This window comes from Eretmochelys imbricata, chromosome 6 (genome assembly GCF_965152235.1).
Source record: "Eretmochelys imbricata isolate rEreImb1 chromosome 6, rEreImb1.hap1, whole genome shotgun sequence".
Taxonomy (NCBI): Eukaryota; Metazoa; Chordata; order Testudines; family Cheloniidae; genus Eretmochelys; species Eretmochelys imbricata.
The window spans coordinates 8,403,880-8,425,703 of NC_135577.1; the positions used below are offsets into that span (position 1 = coordinate 8,403,880).

Here is a 21,824-nt window from a genome sequence, read left to right on the forward strand (position 1 = left end):
CTGTGGGAGCAAGCAGTCCACAATCGTCACAGAGCTAATATTTTCATTTGCCATTTTATAGTGCTGTTTGTGCCATTCAGTTAATAGATTCCAAGGCCAGCAGGGCCCTTTGTACCCATCCAGCCGAGCCTCCTGCCTAACCCAGGCCAGAGAATCTCCTCCAGTGATTCCTGCCTCCAGCCCAGTCACTCCTGGCTGAGCTAGAGCAGAGCTTTGAGACAGGGATGCCCCATCTCACTGACAGACTCCCAGTGACGCAGAATCCATCCTGTTGTAAGGGAGCTAATCCAAAGGCTAATTCTTTCCCCTGGTAAACATGGGCTTCTTATTCCCACACTGAATTAGTCTCCCTTCTGCTCCCAGCCATTCGCTCTCGCTCTGCCTTTGTGAGCTTAAACTGCCCTCTCCTCTCAAAAATCTCTTTCCCACGTAGGCGCTTGTAGACCAGGATCATGTCACCTCTTAACTTTCTCTTAGATAAACAAAATATATGAAGCTCCTTCAATCTCTCACTCTAAGGCAGGTTTTCCAACACCTCGGACTGTTCTCATAGCTCTTCTCTGAGCCCTCGCCAATTGGTCAAAGTCCTTTTGGACGTGCAGACAGCAGAACTGGACAATGTGGATACCAGAACAGGGCCTGAGACTAGAGAGGATGGCCAGGCCAGAGTTCCACCTCCTTCCCATGTCCCTGCTCGCATTATGGCACTAACATAAAGGAGGGAGTAAGCTGCAGCTCATGAAGGTGTGCAGCTGCACCGATGTAGCTCTTCTAGTGTAGACCGGCCCACAGATTCATAGATACCAAGGCCAAAAGAGACCACTGTGAGCATTTGGTCTGACTTCCTGTCAGACAAGCCAAAGAATGATCCCAAAATAATTCCTAAAACATATATTTTAGAAAAACCACTTACCCAAAGCATTGGGCACATCCCACATGCCCCTGGAATCTCTGGGAGGTACTTTGCCTCCCCAAACCAAAATGTTTCCTGGAGCTCTCCTAATTATGGGCTACATCTAAATGGAACAGTATCATTCATTACTTATTGGGCTGCTCAAAAAAGTTTCCACCTAAATTTATTTTCTATGTGAAATTGACTTGTCAACCAAACAACGAATTGCACTGAAAATGTCTTATTTCCTTGATTTTCTTTTATTTTCATTGGAAAACCCAAACCCTGAAAACTGAACATTTATGGCTGAAAACCCCAATTTTTTTTCCTTTAGACAAAAGCCCCATTTTCTAACCAGCTCTAATTATTTATATTGTAGAAGCACCTGAAAGCTCCAGTCATGGACCAGGATCCCACTGCATTAGGCACTATAGATTACTTATTGGGTTTGGGTGTATTATGGTATTGCCTAGGCACCCCAGTCACGGACCGGGACCCATCGTTCTAGGCGCTGTATAAACACAGTCCCTGCCCCAAGAGCTCACAATCTAACACCCAACAATGACCATGGAGATTCTGTGCTCGAACACTCACTGCACAAACTGCCCACGTTTTCCATTTATTCAGACTGATTCTCATGCCGCTGTAAATCAGAAATGGTTCCACTGAAGTCAATGACATTACAATCAGATTCACTTGTACTTATACTTGGAGAGCCTGCAAGCCTGGACCTTCAGTCATCCTTTTCCACAGGGCTAAACGTGATTCTTACCTCCTGCTTTGATGGCCGAATCGGGCACAATTAGAACTCGATGGGACTCCGCCTTTTCATTTTTTTGCACTGTTTTATAAATATGCTCTGCTCGAACTGCTCTCGGATCAGTGTAGGTATCAATAATCCCATATTTATAATAGATGGGTTGTCTGCTTTGTAGATCCGAAACAGGAATTTTTGCTTGGCCTACGATAAGGAGGCCGTAATTATTCTCGAAACTAGGAAAGTAAAACAAAACAGAAGAGTTGGCTGTTTATTTTAAATCATAAAGAGTTTATTTTAAATCAAATAAATAATAGTAAATATATTATATATTAAATAGAATTTAATTTATATATATAAATTATAGGATTTAATTAATAAATTAAATATTAAATAAAATATTTTAAATCAAAGAAAATAAATTTAAGTTTATTTGGAATAAAGAGTTTATTTTAAATCAAAGTCAATAGCAACCTCCCTTTGACCTCAATGGGCTCATGATCAAAGCCAAATAAGGCCTTGATTCTGCAGTGAGGTCAGTGCAACAAGACCAGAGTTACCAGCACTCAGAATTTATTGCAAGCTGAGAATGTCAGCTCTCATTTAAACAAAAAGTAAGATTCTAGCCCTCATGATTGCGGAGAAGAGCTTGAAAATGTGACCTGTAAGGGCTGAGAAACCAGAAGATAAATAAAATGAACCCATGACATTTATTCTGTAAAAATCTCATGAGTTTTAAGCCGCTCTCATGATATTAACGGAGAACCTCCGCCCTGTTGCTCGCTTCCCCATCCCCGGGACTCACCTGCCACCTGCAGAGCTGACACAGAGCCTGCCCAATCAGGGCCCGGCGAGGCACAGCAGGAGTCAGTCCCCAGAGCGAGGGGCTGGGGCAGGGAAATCGGGGCACAGTGGGGTGGGGGTGGGGGACAGCCAGGATACACACACAACCAGTTCTCTCCATCAGGGCTGGGGGCGGGAAGAGCAGCAGCTGCTAAGCAGAACTGCTCCTCCAGGCTCCAGCAGCCGGTGCTGCTCTTCCCACTCCCCGGTAGTAGAGGACGGTTACCGCAGGTAACCGGAGTTTGAGCATCTGGGCAGCGGTGCTGGCCGGACGCTGCCAGTTTCCTTTTTCGACCAGACATTCTGGTCGAAAACTGGACACCTGGCAACCTTAGTTACAGAGTCCCCTCTCTGCCAATACACACAGGAAATGAGTCTGCTGCAGCCACCGGCTATGGGGTGTTAGTTCAAGCTGTAGCAGCATAGGCTTTTCATTCTGGAGGGTCCCTGGTTCAGTCCCCAGTGTGTTGGCTCTTACAATCCTCCCATGGCTCACAGGAGCTGGATACACCTCTCCCCCTGCTGCAGGGATATAGCTAGCTGTCCTAATTGGCTCTGTGCCACTCCATTTTGACTCCTGGACCTACTCACAGCAGCCATTATAGGGATGTGGCAGGTCACTTTGCTTCCCAGAAATCCCAGGCTGATTGTTCCAGCCCACACAAGTTAGAGCTGCCCTAAGTTGTGCCGGGGGCCAAACCATCCCTGGACAGCTCCCAGGAATGGGGGAAACTGAGATGACAGTTGCCAAAGTCTCCCCCCACAGAGGTGCCAAATGGAGCTGTGGTGGTGGACATTTGATTCTGCTCTTGCATTTTATCATGGCTGCCCCTCCCTTACTCCATTCCCAGTCCCAGTTGCTTTCTACAGGCCAGTGGTGACTCTACCCATGGGAATTCCCCAGCTGCTGCCTGAAATATGTCTCATTATCACATCCTCCCACCTTCCCCACCAAGAAAGATCTAATGACCTGTCAGTGTAATCCAACTCCAGTGTCATTTTACCTTATTTCCATCCTAGCAAATTCTTGGTATCTCCCGGGATGACTGTAGGCTGCAACAATAATCTTGTCAAACGGTTCATTAACTTTAAAATGTTCAGACCATATGGCAACGAACTCCAGAGTCATCGTGTCTTCCACTGAGGAAATCGTGCTTGAAAAATATGGATTCTCTGATAAAATACTAGAAAAAATGAAAATGCCATAAGATAGTCTCCAAACCATCTTCCACACAGCCACCCAGGCATGAAAACCATGAGCAGCTAGGCCCCTCCCCTCTCCCCAACTATGCCCTAAAAAGAGGAGAGATGGTTTGGAATTAAGGCACTGAAGTAGGACTCAGGGGATCTGACTTCAGATCCTGAATAATCTTAGGCAAGAGATTTCATCTTCCCCTGCTCTGTCCCCCACCCATAGCCTTCTTCTTACTACTTAACTAATCACCTCCTAACACAACCCTCCCCAAACAAAAATATGTGGCACTAACATGACATTTGCCAACCATCCTGCTGCTGTATGTTGAATCCCAACTCCTCCCCTGTCCTGTCTATTTCAACTATGAGCCCTTTGGGGCAGAGGGTGTTTCTTACTCTGTATCTGTTCAGCCTCCAGCACAACAGAGCTCCGACTTTAGTTGTTTCCTAGGAATAACTGTAAGAAATACCCTGTGGCTCAGTTCCCCATCTGGGAAGAATAACCCTTCCTCCATATTTTACATAGTTTCCAAAGTAAGTAACCTCAGTCTTTTCATTCTCTCTTCTTGCGAGAGTGCAAAGCAGGTGGAAAAGGCTAGCAGATCAGCATGGGAGTGCGTCCTACCTATTTTGCACTCAGTGTACACAGCGGTAAATGAGTACACAAGGGATAAGGCCACAGAGACTCAGGCCCTGAAGCTCTACTTTAATTCAAAAAGTGAACACAGCTTAACTGCAGATTGGCTCTTGGTGCCCCATAACATTTCTATGGGTTAAATTAAAGCTCTCCTACACATGCTATCACATTAGTTAAAAGGTTTTAAGGACAGAGACTGCATCCAGCCTGGCCCCCACGTAATCTCCCTCAGCAATTCCTGCCTTTGGCCCAATAACTCCTGCCTGAGCTGGAGCAGAGATGCCCCATCTCCATTGACACACTCGGAGTGATGGAGAATCCACCCCGTCTCTCAGGGAGTCGTTCCAAGAGTTAATTTCCTTCCTTGTTAAACATTGGCTTTTTGTTGCCAGTCTGAATTTGTCTCCCTTCAGCACCTGGCCAGTGGATCTTGCTCTGACTCTGTCTGGGGAGAGCCCTCTGTTCTCAGAAATCCCCTCCCCATGTCAGTGCTTACAGACAAGCATCACGTTACCTCTTCACCTTCTTAACTGAATAGATTGAGCCACTTCAGTCTCTCACTCTAAATCCTGTTTTCCAGACCCTGAATTGTTCTTGTAGCTCTTCTCTGAACCCTTAACAATTTGGCAACATCCTGTTTGAGTCGTGGACACCAGAACTGGACACAGGATCCAGTCATGCTCTTGTCAATGCTGCACACAGAGGTGATGCCGCTGCCTGCTTCTACTTGGGATTCTTTCTAAAGACTCTCAATTTTATTACTATGACTGAACATTTATGTTATGGCAGCACCCAGATGTCTCAGCTCGGGATCAGGATCCCATTGTGCTGGGTGCTGCACAAAAGGAAGACAGAGAATATGTCTACGCTGCAGTCAGGAAATGTAACTGCAGCTCATGTAGGTGTAGAATCATAGAAGAATCATACAATCATGGACGATTAGGGTTGGAAGAGACCTCAGGAGGTCATCTACTCCAACCCCCTGCTCAAAGCAGGACCAACACCAACTAAATCATCCCAGCCAGGGCTTTGTCAAATGGCTAGTTTGTATCCAAGCTGGTTTTGATATAGCTAGGGTTAGGTTTAGAGCAAAGCTGGCTCGATTAAGAATAGCCAAGAGCTCACTACATAGCACTTGACTCTCGGGTCTCAAGCTTCATTGATTTTCATGTAAAATCCCTAGTACATCATCTGCTTCTTTTACACTCTTATTTGCACTGCATTTGCTTCACAACATCCATTTCTGAACCACGCGACAAACCTCTCCTCCGATGCCGAGTTCTCTTCGTTTCCCTTACGATCTGCAATTTTTAAAAAAGAGCTTTCAGTTAAACTTGCAAAGGGTGAGTAAAAATTTCATGTGCTAAAAATAAAGAAAAGAAACTTCAAATTTACAACATATACAGCTCAGAAGTTGCATCTTCATTACAAAAACGGGGCCTGGCCACAGGTCAAAGTGCCTCAGAATACTTTGTTACACCTTAGCTCACGTGCAGTCAGTAGAATGCATTTGACATCTGTGTTGGCTGTCACATTTGCAGCAGATAACGTTTTCTTTCATTATGGTAAAATTGAAAAAAAAAAAAGTCCCATTAAAATATTTTGCTAAAGCTAAAGTTCGTCTGGGGAGCAGACATGCAGAGCAGGAGTCCCTGAGAGAAAGGGAGGGTTTGGAAGAACAGATCCCTTAGCTCCTTCAAGGTGGGCATCCCCACGAGAAGAGCTGGGAAGGAGCTGTTAGTGCTGAACCTCTTGGCACACGCCGTGATCTAGATGCCTCCCCACACCACACCTGAGGCCGCTGGAAACCAGCTGCCTTGCCTTGTAAGCAGAGATCCCCTCCCTATGGGCACTCGTTGCTAGGCACTATAGTCCTGGATGTCTTTGTAAGAACCAGGCTGCAGCCATGTGTCGGTGAGACTGCACACGCAGCGATGGCTTCTTGTGCCCTCAAGGAGAAATGTTTCAGCTCAACAGACTTTAGGGGAAAATTGGGCAGATTTTTAAACCAGATTCACGGATCTGAACACCAGCAGGGACCAGACTCCAAGTGAGGAGAATCCACCGCGTTCCCTAGGTGAGTTGTTCCAATGATTCCCCTCCCTGTTAAACATTGGCCTCTTATTTTCAGGCTGTATTCTTCTAGCTTCAGCTCCCAGCCCCTGGGTCTTGTTCTGCCTAGGTCTACTAGATTTAAGAGCTCTCCACTATCAGAAATCTCCTTCCCAGGTAGGTATTTGTAGATCGTGAGATCAAGTTACCTCTTAAACTTCTTTAGGATTAACTAAATAGATTGAGCTTCCAAGTCTCTCACTACAAGGTTTTTTCCAGACCTCAAATCATTCTTGCAGCTTTTTTCTGAACCCTTAACAGTCGTTCACCATCAATGTGGACACTGAACACACCCCTAGTCTACACTACAAAATTACTTTGGTATAACTACGTCACTAAGGGACGTGAATAATCCACACCCCTGAGTGACGCAGTTTTACCGACCTAATCGCTGGTGTAGATGAGGGCTATGTCCGCGGGAGAGCTTCTCCCACCGACATAACTACCGCCTCTTGCGGAGATGGAGTTATTAAGCTGACAGGAAAACCGGGGGGAGAGGCATGCGGGACCATGTGCCCCCCTCAATTTCTGTGAGCACCAAGCTGCCCTTGTAAAGCTTGCTCTGCTCAGCCTGCTGGGAGGGGAAGGAGAGGGGCTCTGTCCTTCTCCTGTTGTACCTCCCTCCCTCCCCCTCCCCCTGCACGTTTCCGGCTCACTTGGCCCCTGTCCCTGGTAGCTGGGCCCAGGTGGGGAGTGGAGAGGATGGGATGGAGACACTTCTCACGCTGAATGAGGGTGGCCTCTCTGGGTCACCCCAGTGGCTGGCTGCAAGAACCCAGCTGGGGAGGCAGTGGCAGCCATCTCCCCGCCCAGGCCTGGCTGCCAGTCAGAGGTGCCAAGCAAGCCGGAGCCCCCTCCCCGCACTTCTCTCCGGCACATTTCTGGCTCAGTTGGCCCCAGTCCCTGGCAGCCAGGCCCAGGCAGTGAAGTGGATGGGCTGCCCCCATGTCCCCAGCCAGGCTCTCTCACAGGCAGCTGCCGTGGTGCACAGAAGCAGCGACATGGAGAGACAACCCTCACCCGGTGTGAGGAGCAGCTCCGTCCCACCCCTGCTGCTCCCCACCCTGGCCTGGCTGCCAGGGAGAGGGGCCGAGCGAACCGGAAATGTGCCAGGTGGGGAGGTGCAGCAGGAGAAGGACAGAGCCTCCCCCATCCCGTGCAAGTAACTCTGGCGGGGAGTGCACAGTGGCCCCAGGCTGGGGGCGCCAAGGGGGGGCGTCACTGGGGAAGGTGCCGGGAGCAGGTTCCTCTTGTTCAGCCCAAGTTAGGGACATTGCCTGCGTGCCTTCCCCTGCTGAGGTGTCCGCAATGGCACCAGAGCTCTGAGGAGTAGGGAAAACTGTGTTGTTGTGACCCTCTCCTCCCCGCACACCCCGCCCTTGGCCCGGCCCAGAGGCACGTGCTCCCCACTCCTGTGGCCCCAGCCCCCCAGAAGGCAGCGGGATTGGCTGCCCTGGCCCAGGGAGGTGGGGCTGGAAGTTCCTCCCAGAGGTGACCCATGCAGCAGTCCCGTGCCGCCCCCCCTCCGCCCCCCCGCCCGCTATCAGCAGGTTTGAGTCGTCTCTACCCCGTCGGCTTAGAGTGTCTTCACCAGAAGCACCACTGTAAATGTGTCATGTAGACCTGCCACAGTCTCCAGGAACGATCTCTTTAATGCCATGTACAGAAGTAACCCCGCCCCTCTGCCCCTGCTCGATATCCCACTGCTTCTCTCTCCAGGGATCGCCTTGCCACCTTAGGCACAGCATCGCCGAGGGAGCTCCTGTTCAGCAGGTTTCCACCGGACCCCCTTCTGCCCTTCCCAGGCAGAGCTCTTGCTTTCAAGGATACAGCCCCGCATTTGGCAAGTGCGGCCTATGTTCTTGCTTCCTGAACCTTGCCTCTGGGCTGTATTAAAATGCGTGTTCCCATGGGCCCAGCTGATCCCGAATGCTCTGTGTAACCACTCTGCTTTGGGCCAAGCTTTGGGCCAAGGACAAATGAACACGTTTGTGCTGAAATAATGGAATGGTTACCTGCTCTGTGAGGTTTCTCCTCCAGCTCCATTGGCTCCTTTCTCATTGAGCTGCCAGGACTCTGGGTCTTTGAAAAGAAAGTTTTAAAACATAAATACCAGTTAAAGCACCAAAGTGGTGACCCTTTAACGGCAGGGCCTACGGTGTAACCGAGATGGAAGGCATTGGCCTGTTCCCTGTCTCTGTGTAGCAGGGAATGTACTCCTGGCATAAGAGTCATCTCTGCGTTAACTGAAAATGAGAGAAGCAAGCAGCCTAGTAAAATGGGTGTCTTGGGGGTCTGGCTTTCATTGTAGTGCCAGAGGGCTGGGCTTGAATCCTGAGGCAACCCTGATGGTGAAAGTTATGGGACTCTTAATTTATAAAATTCTGACCAGGTTAGAGAAGGGAGATTGGTCACACCTGTTCTCCCCATCCCCACAGGAACAAAGGAACGTTCGATGAAACTGCAAGATGGAAAATTTGAAACTGATCAAAAGAAATACTTTTTCACACAACATGTGATTAGTCTGTGGAACTCACTGCCACAGGAATTAAGACCAATACCTTGCTATCAGAGACCAGGATGAACTCTAGCATAGTGGGCAGATTATCCCACATCTGTTTCTGTGGGTTTTTTTATCCCTTCCCCTGAAATACCTGGTGCTGGGAACTGTCAGAGACAGGGCAAGATGGACCTTGGGTCTGATTCTGTCTGGCAATTTGTATGCTCCTAAACTGTGGGTTAGTTTCTGGGGTTTGGTGTGGACAAAACACAGAGGAAATGTCTGTCTTACCCAAAGCACTTAGAGAATGGCTGATGCAGATTTAATTCTCTTACGTATTGTGCCCCAGTCTGAAGTAACAGCTGATGTTTTCATTATCTTTATAAAAGTCCAGTTCTTCTTTGAATCTTGCTAAGCTTTTGGCTTTGGTGATGGATACTGACAGTGAGTTCCACAGGCTAATTACACATTGTATGAATAAGTGTTTCCCTTGCTCAGTTTTGAATTTCTCACTTTCAATTTCATTGAACGTACTCTTGTTCTTTTGTTATGAGGCAGGGAGAACAGAAGTGACCAATCTCCCTTCTCCAAACCACTCAGTGCAGGCTTTTATCATGTGTCCTCTTACCCATCTCCTCACTAAAGGAACCACACTCCCAGTCTTTTCAAACTCTCTTCATAGAAGAGTATTTCCAGGCCCCTAATCATTCTCATCACCCTTTTGTGAACTTCCCTTAGGCCAAGTCTACACTATAAATTTACATCAGTATAACTAAGTTGCTCAGGGGTGTGAAAATCAGCACCCTAACCCCTGGTGTAGACTGTGCTATGCCTATGGGAGGACACAGCTACTGAGTCTCACAGAGGTGGATGAACTACGCCAACAGGAGTCTCCTGTAAGCCCAGTAGAGTCTGCACTGAAGGGCTTCAGTGGCACAGCTGCCACGTTTTATGCGTACACCTGCTCTAATTCTGCAATAACCCACATGAGATGGGTTGACCCAGCACTGCACACAGTGTCCAGATGGGGCAGCCACACTAGTTTATACAACAGCATCAGAACAGTCTCTGTAATATTCTCCATCCTGTCCTACTACATCTGAACATTTTGTTTGCTTTTTTGAACGCAGCTGCACTTTGAGCAGAGGTATTCACTAAGTTGTCTATAATGGACCCAAGGACTTCTTCTAAGCTGGCACAGTTACAATAAACTCCTGTAAGGTTTATCAGTGTTTGAAATTGCTCCTTCTAATGTCCATTACTTTGCCTTTATCATCACTGAATTCCAGTGGTACAAGTAGAAATCATTTCTTGCCATTACGGCACTCATGGGAGGGACACAAGGCGGGGGGCACGTGACCTCCCCAAGTGATCCTCCATGTGACTCCTCTCTGCCCAGCCCGGGGCCCCCACACTCTCCCCATCCTCTCCGACATCCCCCGTTGTATATACAAACTTCAACATGCTTAACTACTCACTTTCACCCCACATATGTAGTATTCATTTTGTTTATATGGAATATGGGAGTTGGGTGAGGAGCCATTTCAGCATACGTATGACTTATTAAAAGATAAATTTTAAGTAGAACTGTATCCTAAACCGCTTTATGGTATTGTACCCAAACATTGCATTTCAATGTGGGATTCAACTTCCTTTATAGGAACAGACTCCTGAAACTCTTACCACAAAAGTGGTCCATACTCATGCAAATAGTCCCATTGTCTTCAATGGGATTGATCAAATGATTAAGGGTTTACAGAATTAGATCCCAAGTTTGTAAATTGTTCTGGATGAAACTGACAATGTCTGAGCTGTCAGATCAGAAGGAGCTTCATTCAAATAAAGGTGGGCAGATGTGTGATAAGTCTTAGATCCGTTGCTAAGATGAGGAACATATTTTCAGCAAAGTTCGTGGAGATTCCTGAGGCAGCTGGTTTAAGGCCGTCAGTGTCCAGCATAATAATCTTCACTTATAGTTCTCTCACACACAAAGCTGGAAAATGAGGCATTTGTATTCTTTGTTTTACTGCTCCAGTTCCAGTTAACAAAATGCATGTTCGACTAGTTTGGCTGGAAAGAAGAATTCTATGTACACTGAGGACAACACCTGATTCGCCTCAGGCTGCAGCACTGGGCTGACATCAGAATTCAAACATCCGCTGGTCAATGCAAGCAGAGGCATTCCTCTAGTGATTTGGACTTGATGTGATGCAGTATGGATGTCATGGATAATTCAGACCAAGGGGGAGAAACAGAATAAAAAGCACTGTTTAAACACCTTCCGTCCCTCCCCCACCCCTCCTTTTTGGGGACTCCTGACCAATGTAACAGCACAATACATATGCTAACAAACTTAAACAAAGCTTTTAAGTTTGTTAGCGTATGTATTATGCTGTTAAAGCCATATAAAGAATGCCCTCCCTAGCCATGTTCTGCTCCTTTAAGGAGCAGAGCACAGCCCCCACCCCCACCTCTCCAGAGCGGGGGGCTAGCTCCAAGACTTTCCGGTACCCCATACCTGCTAAAATGTCTTGCCGGTACTGCGTACTGGAGAGTACCACCCTACTTGCACTCCTGCTGAATTCCCTCTGCCTGGATATTGCCCATTCACCTTGCTTGGTTAGGTCCACTGATTTTCTTCACAGGCTTCTGCAAATTTTGCTCCCTTCCTACTTAGCCCCCTATCCAGATATTTACTAAATATATTAAACCACAGTTTCCTCCCACAGACCCTTCTGACACCTCCATAGTTAAGCTATAGCCACATTGGGAATAGTGTCTTTTGTGCTTTACACAACAACAACAACATGGAGAACCCTCCTCCAGGCACAAATGATCTCAAATAGAGCTGGGCAAAAGTTTTCTACTTAAACCTTTTTTTCAGTTAAAAAATGCAGATTCAGTGACACCAAAATATTTACCAAATTCATGAAGATTTCGCCAAATTGTTTCAGTTAAAAATACTTTTTAAAATATATTTAAAATGAAGCATTTCATTTTGATATTTCCTAAACAAAATGTTTCAATTTTTCAGACCAAAACAAACTTTATTTAAAATATAAAATTAAGGAAATTTCATAATTTAACCATTAAAATCCATTTTAAAAGGCTCAAAATTGAAATGAAAGAAAATGTTTACTTCAATCTGCAATGAAAATTTTTTCAACTTTTTGATTAACCAAAAAAATTGAAAGTTTTTTTTTTTTTTTTTTGCTTTGACACAAAACAATTGTTTTCCAATTTTTCAGCATTTCCAGTGAACCGGGAAAAAACGTTATTCACTCAGCTCTAGTCCCAAATAACTATGTCCACTGAGCATGCAAAGACAAGGCCCAGCTACATACACATGGTTGCTCCGGCTGGTTCCTAGCAGCTTCCAAAACACAGAACACAGTGAGCACCACTAGAGGACTCCCATACCAGTTAAAGAGATGCTACCTTATGCACTACAGAAATCATCTGCTTTTTCCTTCTCTTTGTTTTCTTTCTTTTAGACAATATCTGATCCATGATAGAACTTTGCTTCTTTATCAACCAGGTTATTGAAAGTTTAAATACATTTCCCATTTACCTGGGATTTAGAGGCTACATGTGGCTGATCCAAATGTTTACGACCCAACCTTTCTTTCACCTCCTTTGGCTGGGAAGCGGAGCCTGTGAGGTTGTCTCTCTCCACCTTCAGACCAGGGAAGAGTATAAAAATATTGCTTGGGCATGCAGGAGTGAAATCAGGAAGGCCAAATCACACCTGCAGTTGCAGCTAGCAAGGGATGTTACGAGTAACAAGAAGGGTTTCTTCAGGTATGTTAGCAACAAGAAGAAGGTCAAGGAAAGTGTGGGCCCCTTACTGAATGGAGGAGGCAACCTAGTGACAGAGGATGTGGAAAAAGCTAATGTACTCAACGCTTTTTTTGCCTCTGTCTTCACGAACAAGGTCAGCTCCCAGACTACTGCACTGGGCAGCACAGCACGGGGAGGAGGTGACCAGCCCTCTGTGGAGAAAGAAGTGGTTCAAGACTATTTAGAAAAGCTCGACTAGCACAAGTCCATGGGGCCGGATGCGCTGCATCCGAGGGTGCTCAAGGAGTTGGCGGATGTGATTGCAGAGCCATTGGCCATTATCTTTGAAAACTCATGGTGATTGGGGGAGGTCCCGGATGACTGGAAAAAGACTAATGTAGTGCCCATCTTTAAAAAAAGGAAGAAGGAGGATCCAGGGAACTACAGGTCAATCAGCCTCACCTCAGTCCCTGGAAAAATCATGGAGCAGGTCCTCAAGGAATCAATTCTGAAGAGGAGAGGAAAGTGATCAGGAACAGTCAGCATGGATTCACTAAGGGTAAGTCATGCCTGACTAACCTAATTGCCTTCTATGATGAGATAACTGGCTCTGTGGATGAGGGGAAAGCAGTGGACATGTTATTCCTTGACTTTAGCAAAGCTTTTGGTATGGTCTCCCACAGTATTCTTGCCAACAAGTTAAAGAGGTATGGGCTGGATGAATGGACTATACTGTAATGTGGATAGAAATCTGGCTAGATCATTGGGCTCAATGGGTAACGATCAATGGCTCCATGTCTAGTTGGCAGCCGATATCAAGCGGAGTGCCCCAAGGGTCAGTCCTGGGGCCGGTTTTGTTCAATATCTTCATTAATGATCTGGAGGATGGTGTGGACTGCACCCTCAGCAAGTTTGCAGATGACACTAAACTGGGAGGAGTGGTAGATACACTGGGGGGTAGGGATAGGATACAGAGGGATCTAGACAAATTAGAGGATTGGGCCAAAAGAAATCTGATGAGGTTCAACAAGGACAAGTGCAGAGTCCTGCACTTAGGACGGAAGAATCCCAAGCACTGCTACAGACTAGGGACTGAATGGCTAGGCAGCAGTTCTGCAGAAAAGGACCTAGGGGTTACAGTGAAAAAGAAGCTGGATATGAGTCAACAGTGTGCCCTTCTTGCCAAGAAGGCTTATGGCATTTTGGGCTGAAAAGTAGGAGCATTGCCAGCAGATCGAGGGACGTGATTATTCCCCGCTATTCGGCATTGGTGAGGCCTCATCTGGAGTACTGTGTCCAGTTTTGGGCCCCACACTACAAGAAGGATGTGGAAAAATTGGAAAGAGTCCAGCGGAGGGCAACAAAAATAATTAGGGGACTGGAGCACATGATTTATGAGGAGAGGTTGAGGGAACTGGGATTATTTAGTCTGCAAAAGAGAAGAGTGAAGGGGGATTTGATAGCTGCTTTCAACTACCTGAAAGGGGGTTCCAAAGAGGATGGATCCAGACTGTTCTCAGTGGTAGCAGATGACAGAACAAGGAGTAATGGTCTCAAGTTTCAGTGGGGGAGGTTTAGGATGGATATTAGGAAAAGCTTTTTCACTAGGAGGGTGATGAAACACTGGAATAGGTTACCTAGGGAGGTGGTGGAATCTCCTTCCTAAGAGGTTTTTAAGGTCAGGCTTGACAAAGCCCTGACTGGGATGATTTAGTTGGGGATTCGTCCTGCTTTGAGCAGGGGTTGGACTAGATGACCTCCTGAGGTACCTTCCAACCCTGATATTCTATAATTCTATGATCTATGATTCTTCACTGGTGACTCCTGCTGGTGTTGAATGCTGGTCTCTTGTCCTGGCGATAGCAGAAGCCTCTTGTTGGGGGGAGATATGATTTTATTGAAGGATGCAGCCTTTCCTCTGGGATGTGGTGCTTCCTACAGTCACCCTGGCCTTTGTCACAACTAAATGACCCCAATCCAAGTTGTTTTTCATGGAGTTACAACTTAAGAACCCTCATAAATAGAGCTGGGCACATTTTTTTAGGTGAATAATATATTGGCCAAAAAATGCATTTTTGAGGCAACAAAACTATTCAAAAAATTTGATCTAATCTGGCAAATTGTTTTGGCTGGAAAAAAACAGGGAAAGAATTTGAAGACATTGAAGTAGCTTATTGTTGGCAATTTCAAAACAAAACATTTCAACTTTTCACCCTGAGTTTTCATTTCAAAATGGCAATTTGTTTTGAAATTTAGCTGAGTTAAAAAGTGAAAAAACACATAAAACAAACCCAAAATTAAATAAAAAATCCTTCAACTCAAAATGGGGGGCTTTTTCAGATTTTTTTAGTTCAACCCCTGAATTGAAAAATCAGGTATTTGCTCAGCTCTGCTCATAAAGTCAATGGAGATGCAGGCTGTGGCTGCGCTCTTGGTACGCCGTGCATCACAGTTAGGCCACATACCAGGGCTCCAAGGTCAGCACTGGCTGCTGATTGGCAGTGCAGTTTAGGATTTTGGATGTGACCCAGAAAGCCATAAGTGGCTTGGGATCTTACTGTTGAATATTCCGTTCTCTCCCCATGAGATACCTCTACAGCTACGACCAGCGAAGTAGGCCCCTGGTTTAACAAACAGGGATACTTTCTGCAAGGAATTCACAATCTTGCAACTCACTTCACACCTCCAGATCTGTTGACCTTCGGGGATTACAAAACTCATCTGTTTTCTTGGCTTGCAGGACTGGGTTAACCTGCTCTAACTCAGCCAGGTGTTATAGGGCTGGATGCAGAAATGGCTGGGAGAGATTCTTTCGCCTGGGTTATGCTGGAGGCCAGATTGGACAAACATTGGGCCCTGCTGGCCTTGGAATTGATGAGCGTGTGAATTGTGGGTTATTGGTTTTTCATTTACGTGTCTTTGAACAGAAGTACTTGGTGCTTCTACAGCTATTAAAACCTACAGTCAGAGATAAATATGCTTTGCATAAATCGGCCTAAATTTTCAGAAGAGGCCGACTAATATTTGGGCATCACCACAATGTTTGGCTGCCCAGCTAGGGTACGTCTACACTAAGACCAGGCATTGACTCAGGTTTAAGCCTAAACCACTTCCGTTCACACAAAATCAGTCTGACTCAGGTCAGCCAGCACTCCAGACCCTGCTAGGGGATGGGTCAGAGCCCAAATCCCACCTTGACTGTCATTTTACAGTGTGGACGCAGACCCAAGTCAGAAGGTCTGTGTAGTGCAGTATGGAAGTGTTAGCACAGCTGTGAGACCAGGCCCAGCAATTGTAAACACAGCTTTACAATGCAGTGTGGACGCTCAACTTCATTTAGTTGAAAATCCAATTTTCCATTAAAAACCAGTTTAGATGGAAATATTTTGACCAGCCCTAGCTGAAAGAAATAATCATAAATAGCAATAAATCTCAAGGCAGATTAACAGTAATAAATCTAGATCCATTTGCCATTAAAATTAAAAGACACAGTTCTAGGGTCTGCTCTGGATTCTCTGTGTAGGAGCAATCTCGGGTATTTTAAGAGCTGCTGAAGCAGCTTTACAGCCCTCACCTCCCAGCCCGCTGGCCCGCAGGGTGCTCCCAGAGTAACGGGATGCCAGTGCAGCATCCCTATGAGAGACTCTGGGCCATTTAGAGGTCACTTGAGGTAACGGAGAGTGGTGCCATATTCACCCCTGACATGAGGTTGGGTGAGGTTCTCTGGCCTGGGTTATGTAGGAACCAAACTTAGATGATCATAACAGTCCCTGTGAATTTAAACTAAAAAAGTTTGCTGGCCAGACTTGAACTGGGATCTTGCCCTGGGCCACCAACCAAGCCGGGTTGCCTGCTAATTGTTGGAATAACTATGCTCAGCTGATGTTGATCAGGTTAAATAAAACTCCCACCTCATCTGTTACCATAGCAGCACGGCACTGCAGCTGGAATCCAGGTCCCAATTCCCGTCCTGAACCCAGCAGACGTGCTTCGTCTTGGTTCGGTTCTGAAGTTCTCCATTCTGGGTGCAAAACAAACAACAAGTGAAGATCACCAGTTTTTACCCATCCCAGCATCCTTCACACATGCCTCATGCCCCTCCTTTCCGGAGCTGTCCTGAAGGACACAGGAAATGAGGAAACCGTTTGGTTCTCTATAGTTTGGACAGGACTTTCTCCAATTGGCTGCTTGTTCCAACCCTCCACCTCCCCAAAGTCTCTTCACCTCCGTTTCAATCCACACCTGCCCCTTTTATCCTCTTCTCTCCTGCCCTGTCCCCCTCAGCCTCTCTTCTGGGTCCCCTCTCACTTCTCTTTTCTGTCCATGTAGCTAGTCCCCACCTAACTAAACCCTCTGGAAAATAGAAAATTGTTTTGCCACCATCCCATTGGTCACTCTGCTGGTGTGTCCTACCCCTTCCCTCACCCTGGGTCTGTCTGGTTTGTTGAGATCGTCAACTCTTCGGGACAAGGACATCTACCACTCTGTGTCTGTGCAGCGCCTAGCACAATGAGGCCACATTTTTGGTTGACCCGAGACACTGTCCTAACAAACATGATTCCTAATGACAATAAGGAAACAGGCTCTCAACTTCCTTTGAAGCTGAAGACAAGGCCATTGTGGAGAAGCTAAAAGAATTCTTTGCATTGGTTTTCACTGCGGAAGAGCTGAGGGAGATTCCCACACCTGAGCCATTCCTTTTAGCTGACAAATCTGAGGAACTGTCCCACGTTGAGGTGTCAGTAGAGGAGGTTTTGGAACGAATTGAGAAGTTACATAGCAATTAGTCACCAGGACCAGATGGTATTCACCCAAGAGTTCTGAAGGAATGCAGATAAGAAGTCACAGAACTACTAACTGTGATTTGTAACCTATCACCTAAATCAGCTTCTGTACCAGATGACTGGAGGTTAGCCAATGGGCTGCCAAATTTTTTAAAAGGCTCCACAGGTGATCCAGGCAAGTACAGGCCAGTAAGCCTGACTTCAGTACCGGGCAAACTGGTTGAAACTATAGTAAAGAACAGAATAATCAGACACAGAGATGAACACGATTTGCTGGGGACAAGTCAACATGGCTTTTGTAAAGGGAAATCATGCCTCACCACTCTACTAGAATTCTTTGAGCAGGGTCAACAAACAGGTGGACAAGGGTGATCCAGTGCATACAGTGCACTTGAACTTTCAGAAAGCCTTTGACAAGGTTCCTCACCACAGGTTTTTAAGCAAAGTAACCAGCCATGGGATAAGAGGGAGGGTCCACTCATAGATCAGTAACCGGTTAAAAGATGGGAAAGAAACAGTAGGAATAAATGGTAATTTTTTCAGAAGGGAGAGAGGTAAATAGTGGTGTCCCCTAGTGGTCGATACTTGGACATATTCATAAATGATCTGGAAAAAGGGGTAAGCAGTAAGGTGGCAAAATTTACAGATGATACAAAGCTACTCAAGACAGTTAAGTCCAAAGCAGACTGTGAAGAGTTACAAAGGGATCTCACAAAACTGGTTGACTAGGCAACAAAATGGCAGATGAAATTCAGTGTTGATAAATGTAAAAGTGATGCACATTGGAAAATATAATCCCAACTGTACATGCAAAATAATGGGATCTAAATTAACTGCTATCATTCAAGAAGAAGATCTTGGAGTCCTAGAAAACATCCACTTATTGTGCAACAGTAGTCAAAAAAGCTGACCTATAAGGAGAGATTAAAAAGACGGGGACTGTTCAGCCTGAAAAGAGATGACAAATGACAAAGGTCTATAAAGTCATGAATGGTGGAGGGGAAAGTGCATAAGGACATGTTATTTACCCCTTCACATAGCAGAAGAACCAGGACGCACCCAGTGAAATGAATAGGCAGCTGGTTTAAAAACAAACAAAAGGAAGTCCTTCTTCACACAAAGAATCAACCTGTGGAACTCATTGCCAGGGGATGTTGTGAAAGCCAAAAGTATAACTGAGTTCAAAAAAAAATTAGATAAGTTCATGGAGGATAGATCTATTAGCCAAAATGTTTAGGGATGCAACCCCATGCTCTCGGTGTCCCTAAGCCTCTGACTGCCAGATGCTGGGCCTGGATGACAAGGGATGGCTCACTTGATAATTGCCCTGTTCTGTTCATTCCCTCTGAAGCACCTGGCATTGGCCACTGCTGGAAGACAGGATACTGGGCTAGATGGACTATTGACTGACCCAGTAAGGCCATTCTTACGTTCTGCAAGGGTAGCTATAGTACATCCTGCGCCCCCCTGGAGCTCGGCTCACTCACACGTGGCTCGGACTTCGGGGGGGGGGGGGAGGCGCATGCCAGCCTAGGCGCCGACTCCGGGAACACCCATGGGGAAAAGTTAGTGCGTGCTCAGCTCCCACCAACAGTCAAGCTCCCCCCGCTCAGCGCCTCCTCCCACCACGAACAGCTGTTACACAGAGTTCAGGATGCTCCGGGAGGAAGGGGGAGGAGCGGGGATGGGGAGTGCTTGGGGGAGGAGGCAGGGAAGAGGCATGTTGGGGCGGGGATTTGGGGGAAGTGTTGGAATGGGGCAGTGTGGGGACGGAGCCTGGGACGGAGGCAGGGCCGAGCATCCCCTGGCTAGAGGGGAAGTCAGCACCTATGCATGCCAGAGTTTGTCATGCTCGTGTGAGCTCCACCTCTCTAGAATGGCTTTCACAGTGTACGGTGGGAAAACTTGCCTGTCCCTCCTGGGGATGGTGGGGGGCAATGGCATGAGCTCTTCATATGGAGTGGTGAGAGGTGCAGCCCCAAAGACTCAGCATGTAATTTGATGATACTCACAGCATCAGCTGTACATCTCAGACACTAGACACCAGTGTAAGGACAGAGTCTACCTGAGCTATGCACATTCTCCACTTCCTGTGCCAGGGTGCAGGCAGGGTCCAACTGGCAGCTCTGCGACCTTACACCAGCTGAGAACTTCCCCAGAGAGGGGAACTCTCAGGTGGCCAGCATGGGCAAGACTCCACCACTGGGCCCCACTTGAGTGGCACAAAGTGTCCAGAACAAAAGAGTAGAATCTGGGCCATTATTTGGGGTTTTACCTTGGCATGAGAATGCTGCTGTTTGCTCTGCTCTCTGTATATTAATTTCTGCTACAGGAGCCTCTCCATCTTCACCATCTGAAAGTCAGGGGAACTGATCAGAGGAGGAGCTTAAGCAGAAAATGAAAGGGGCTAAGCCCATCTAGCCCAGTATCCAGTCTTCCAACAGTGGCCATTGCCAGATGCTTCAGAGGGAATGAACAGAACCGGTAATCAAGTGATCCATCCCCTGTCGCCCATTCCCAGCTTCTGGCAAACAGAGGCTAGGGACACCATTCCTGCTCATCCTGGCTAATAGCCATTGATTGACCTATCCTCCATGAATGTATCTAGTTCTTTTTTGAACCCTGTTATAGTCTTGGCCTTCACAATATCCTCTGGCAAAGAGTTCCACAGGTTGACTGTGTGTTTTGTGAAGAAATACTTCCTTTTATTTGCTTTAAAACTGCTGCCTATTCATTTCATTTGGCGACCCCTAGTTTTTGTGTTATCATAGAATCATAGAATCATAGAATATCAGGGTTGGAAGGGACCTCAGGAGGTCATCTAGTCCAACCCCCTGCTCAAAGCAGGACCAATCCCCAATTAAATCATCCCAGCCAGGGCTTTGTCAAGCCTGACCTTAAAAACTTCTAAGGAAGGAGATTCTACCACCTCCCTAGGTAATGCATTCCAGTGTTTCACCACCCTCCTAGTGAAGAAGTTTTTCCTAATATCCAACATAAACCTCTCCCACTGCAACTTGAGACCATTACTCCTTGTCCTGTCCTCTTCTACCACTGAGAATAGTCTAGAACCATCCTCTCTGGAACCACCTCTCAGGTAGTTGAAAGCAGCTATCAAATCCCCCCTCATTCTTCTCTTCTGCAGACTAAACAATCCCAGTTCCCTCAGCCTCTCCTCATAAATCATGTGCTCCAGTCCCCTAATCATTTTTGTTGCCCTTCGCTGGACTCTCTCCAATTTATCCACATCCTTCTTGTAGTGTGGGACCCAAAACTGGACACAGTACTCCAGATGAGGCCTCACCAATGTCGAATAGAGGGGAACGATCACGTCCCTCGATCTGCTCGCTATGCCCCTACTTATACATCCCAAAATGCCATTGGCCTTCTTGGCAACAAGGGCACACTGCTGACTCATATCCAGCTTCTCGTCCACTGTCACCCCTAGGTCCTTTTCTGCAGAACTGCTGCCTAGCCATTCGGTCCCTAGTCTGTAGCTGTGCATTGGGTTCTTCCATCCTAAGTGCAGGACCCTGCACTTATCCTTATTGAACCTCATCAGATTTCTTTTGGCCCAATCCTCCAATTTGTCTAGGTCCCTCTGTATCCTATCCCTGCCCTCCAGCGTATCTACCACTCCTCCCAGTTTAGTATCATCCGCAAATTTGCTGAGAGTGCAATCCACACCATCCTCCAGATCATTTATGAAGATATTGAACAAAACTGGCCCCAGGACCGACCCCTGGGGCACTCCACTTGACACCGGCTGCCAACTAGACATGGAGCCATTGATCACTACCCGTTGAGCCCGACAATCTAGCCAACTTTCTACCCACCTTATAGTGCATTCATCCAGCCCGTACTTCTTTAACTTGCTGACAAGAATACTGTGGGAGACCGTGTCAAAAGCTTTGCTAAAGTCAAGAAACAATACATCCACTGCTTTCCCTTCATCCACAGAACCAGTAATCTCATCATAGAAGGCGATTAGATTAGTCAGGCATGACCTTCCCTTGGTGAATCCATGCTGACTGTTCCTGATCATTTTCCTCTCATGTAAGTGTTTCAGGATTGATTCCTTGAGGACCTGCTCTATGATTTTTCCGGGGACGGAGGTGAGGCTGAGTGGCCTGTAGTTCCCAGGATCCTCCTTCTTCCCTTTTTTAAAGATTGGCACTACATTAGCCTTTTTCCAGTCATCTGGGACTTCCCCCGTTCGCCACGAGTTTTCAAAGATAATGGCCAATGGCTCTGCAATCACAGCCGCCAATTCCTTTAGCGCTCTCGGATGCAACTCGTCCGGCCCCATGGACTTGTGCATGTCC

At 46.7% G+C, this 21,824-nt stretch overlaps 1 protein-coding gene across 1 annotated transcript in view; it reads right to left on the reverse strand.

Annotated features, from left to right (window-relative positions):
* Nucleotides 1-21,824, reverse strand: part of LOC144267066 (E3 ubiquitin-protein ligase rnf213-alpha-like) — a 174,163-nt gene that overhangs the window by 123,074 nt on the left and 29,265 nt on the right. The window contains exons 11-15 of the mRNA XM_077820731.1: nt 16,627-16,736; nt 8,451-8,517; nt 5,585-5,624; nt 3,497-3,676; nt 1,665-1,885 (exon numbers count right to left, since the gene is read on the reverse strand). Coding sequence (XP_077676857.1) covers nt 1,665-1,885; nt 3,497-3,676; nt 5,585-5,624; nt 8,451-8,517; nt 16,627-16,736 — 618 coding nt within the window. The remainder of the gene's footprint in view (nt 1-1,664; nt 1,886-3,496; nt 3,677-5,584; nt 5,625-8,450; nt 8,518-16,626; nt 16,737-21,824) is intronic.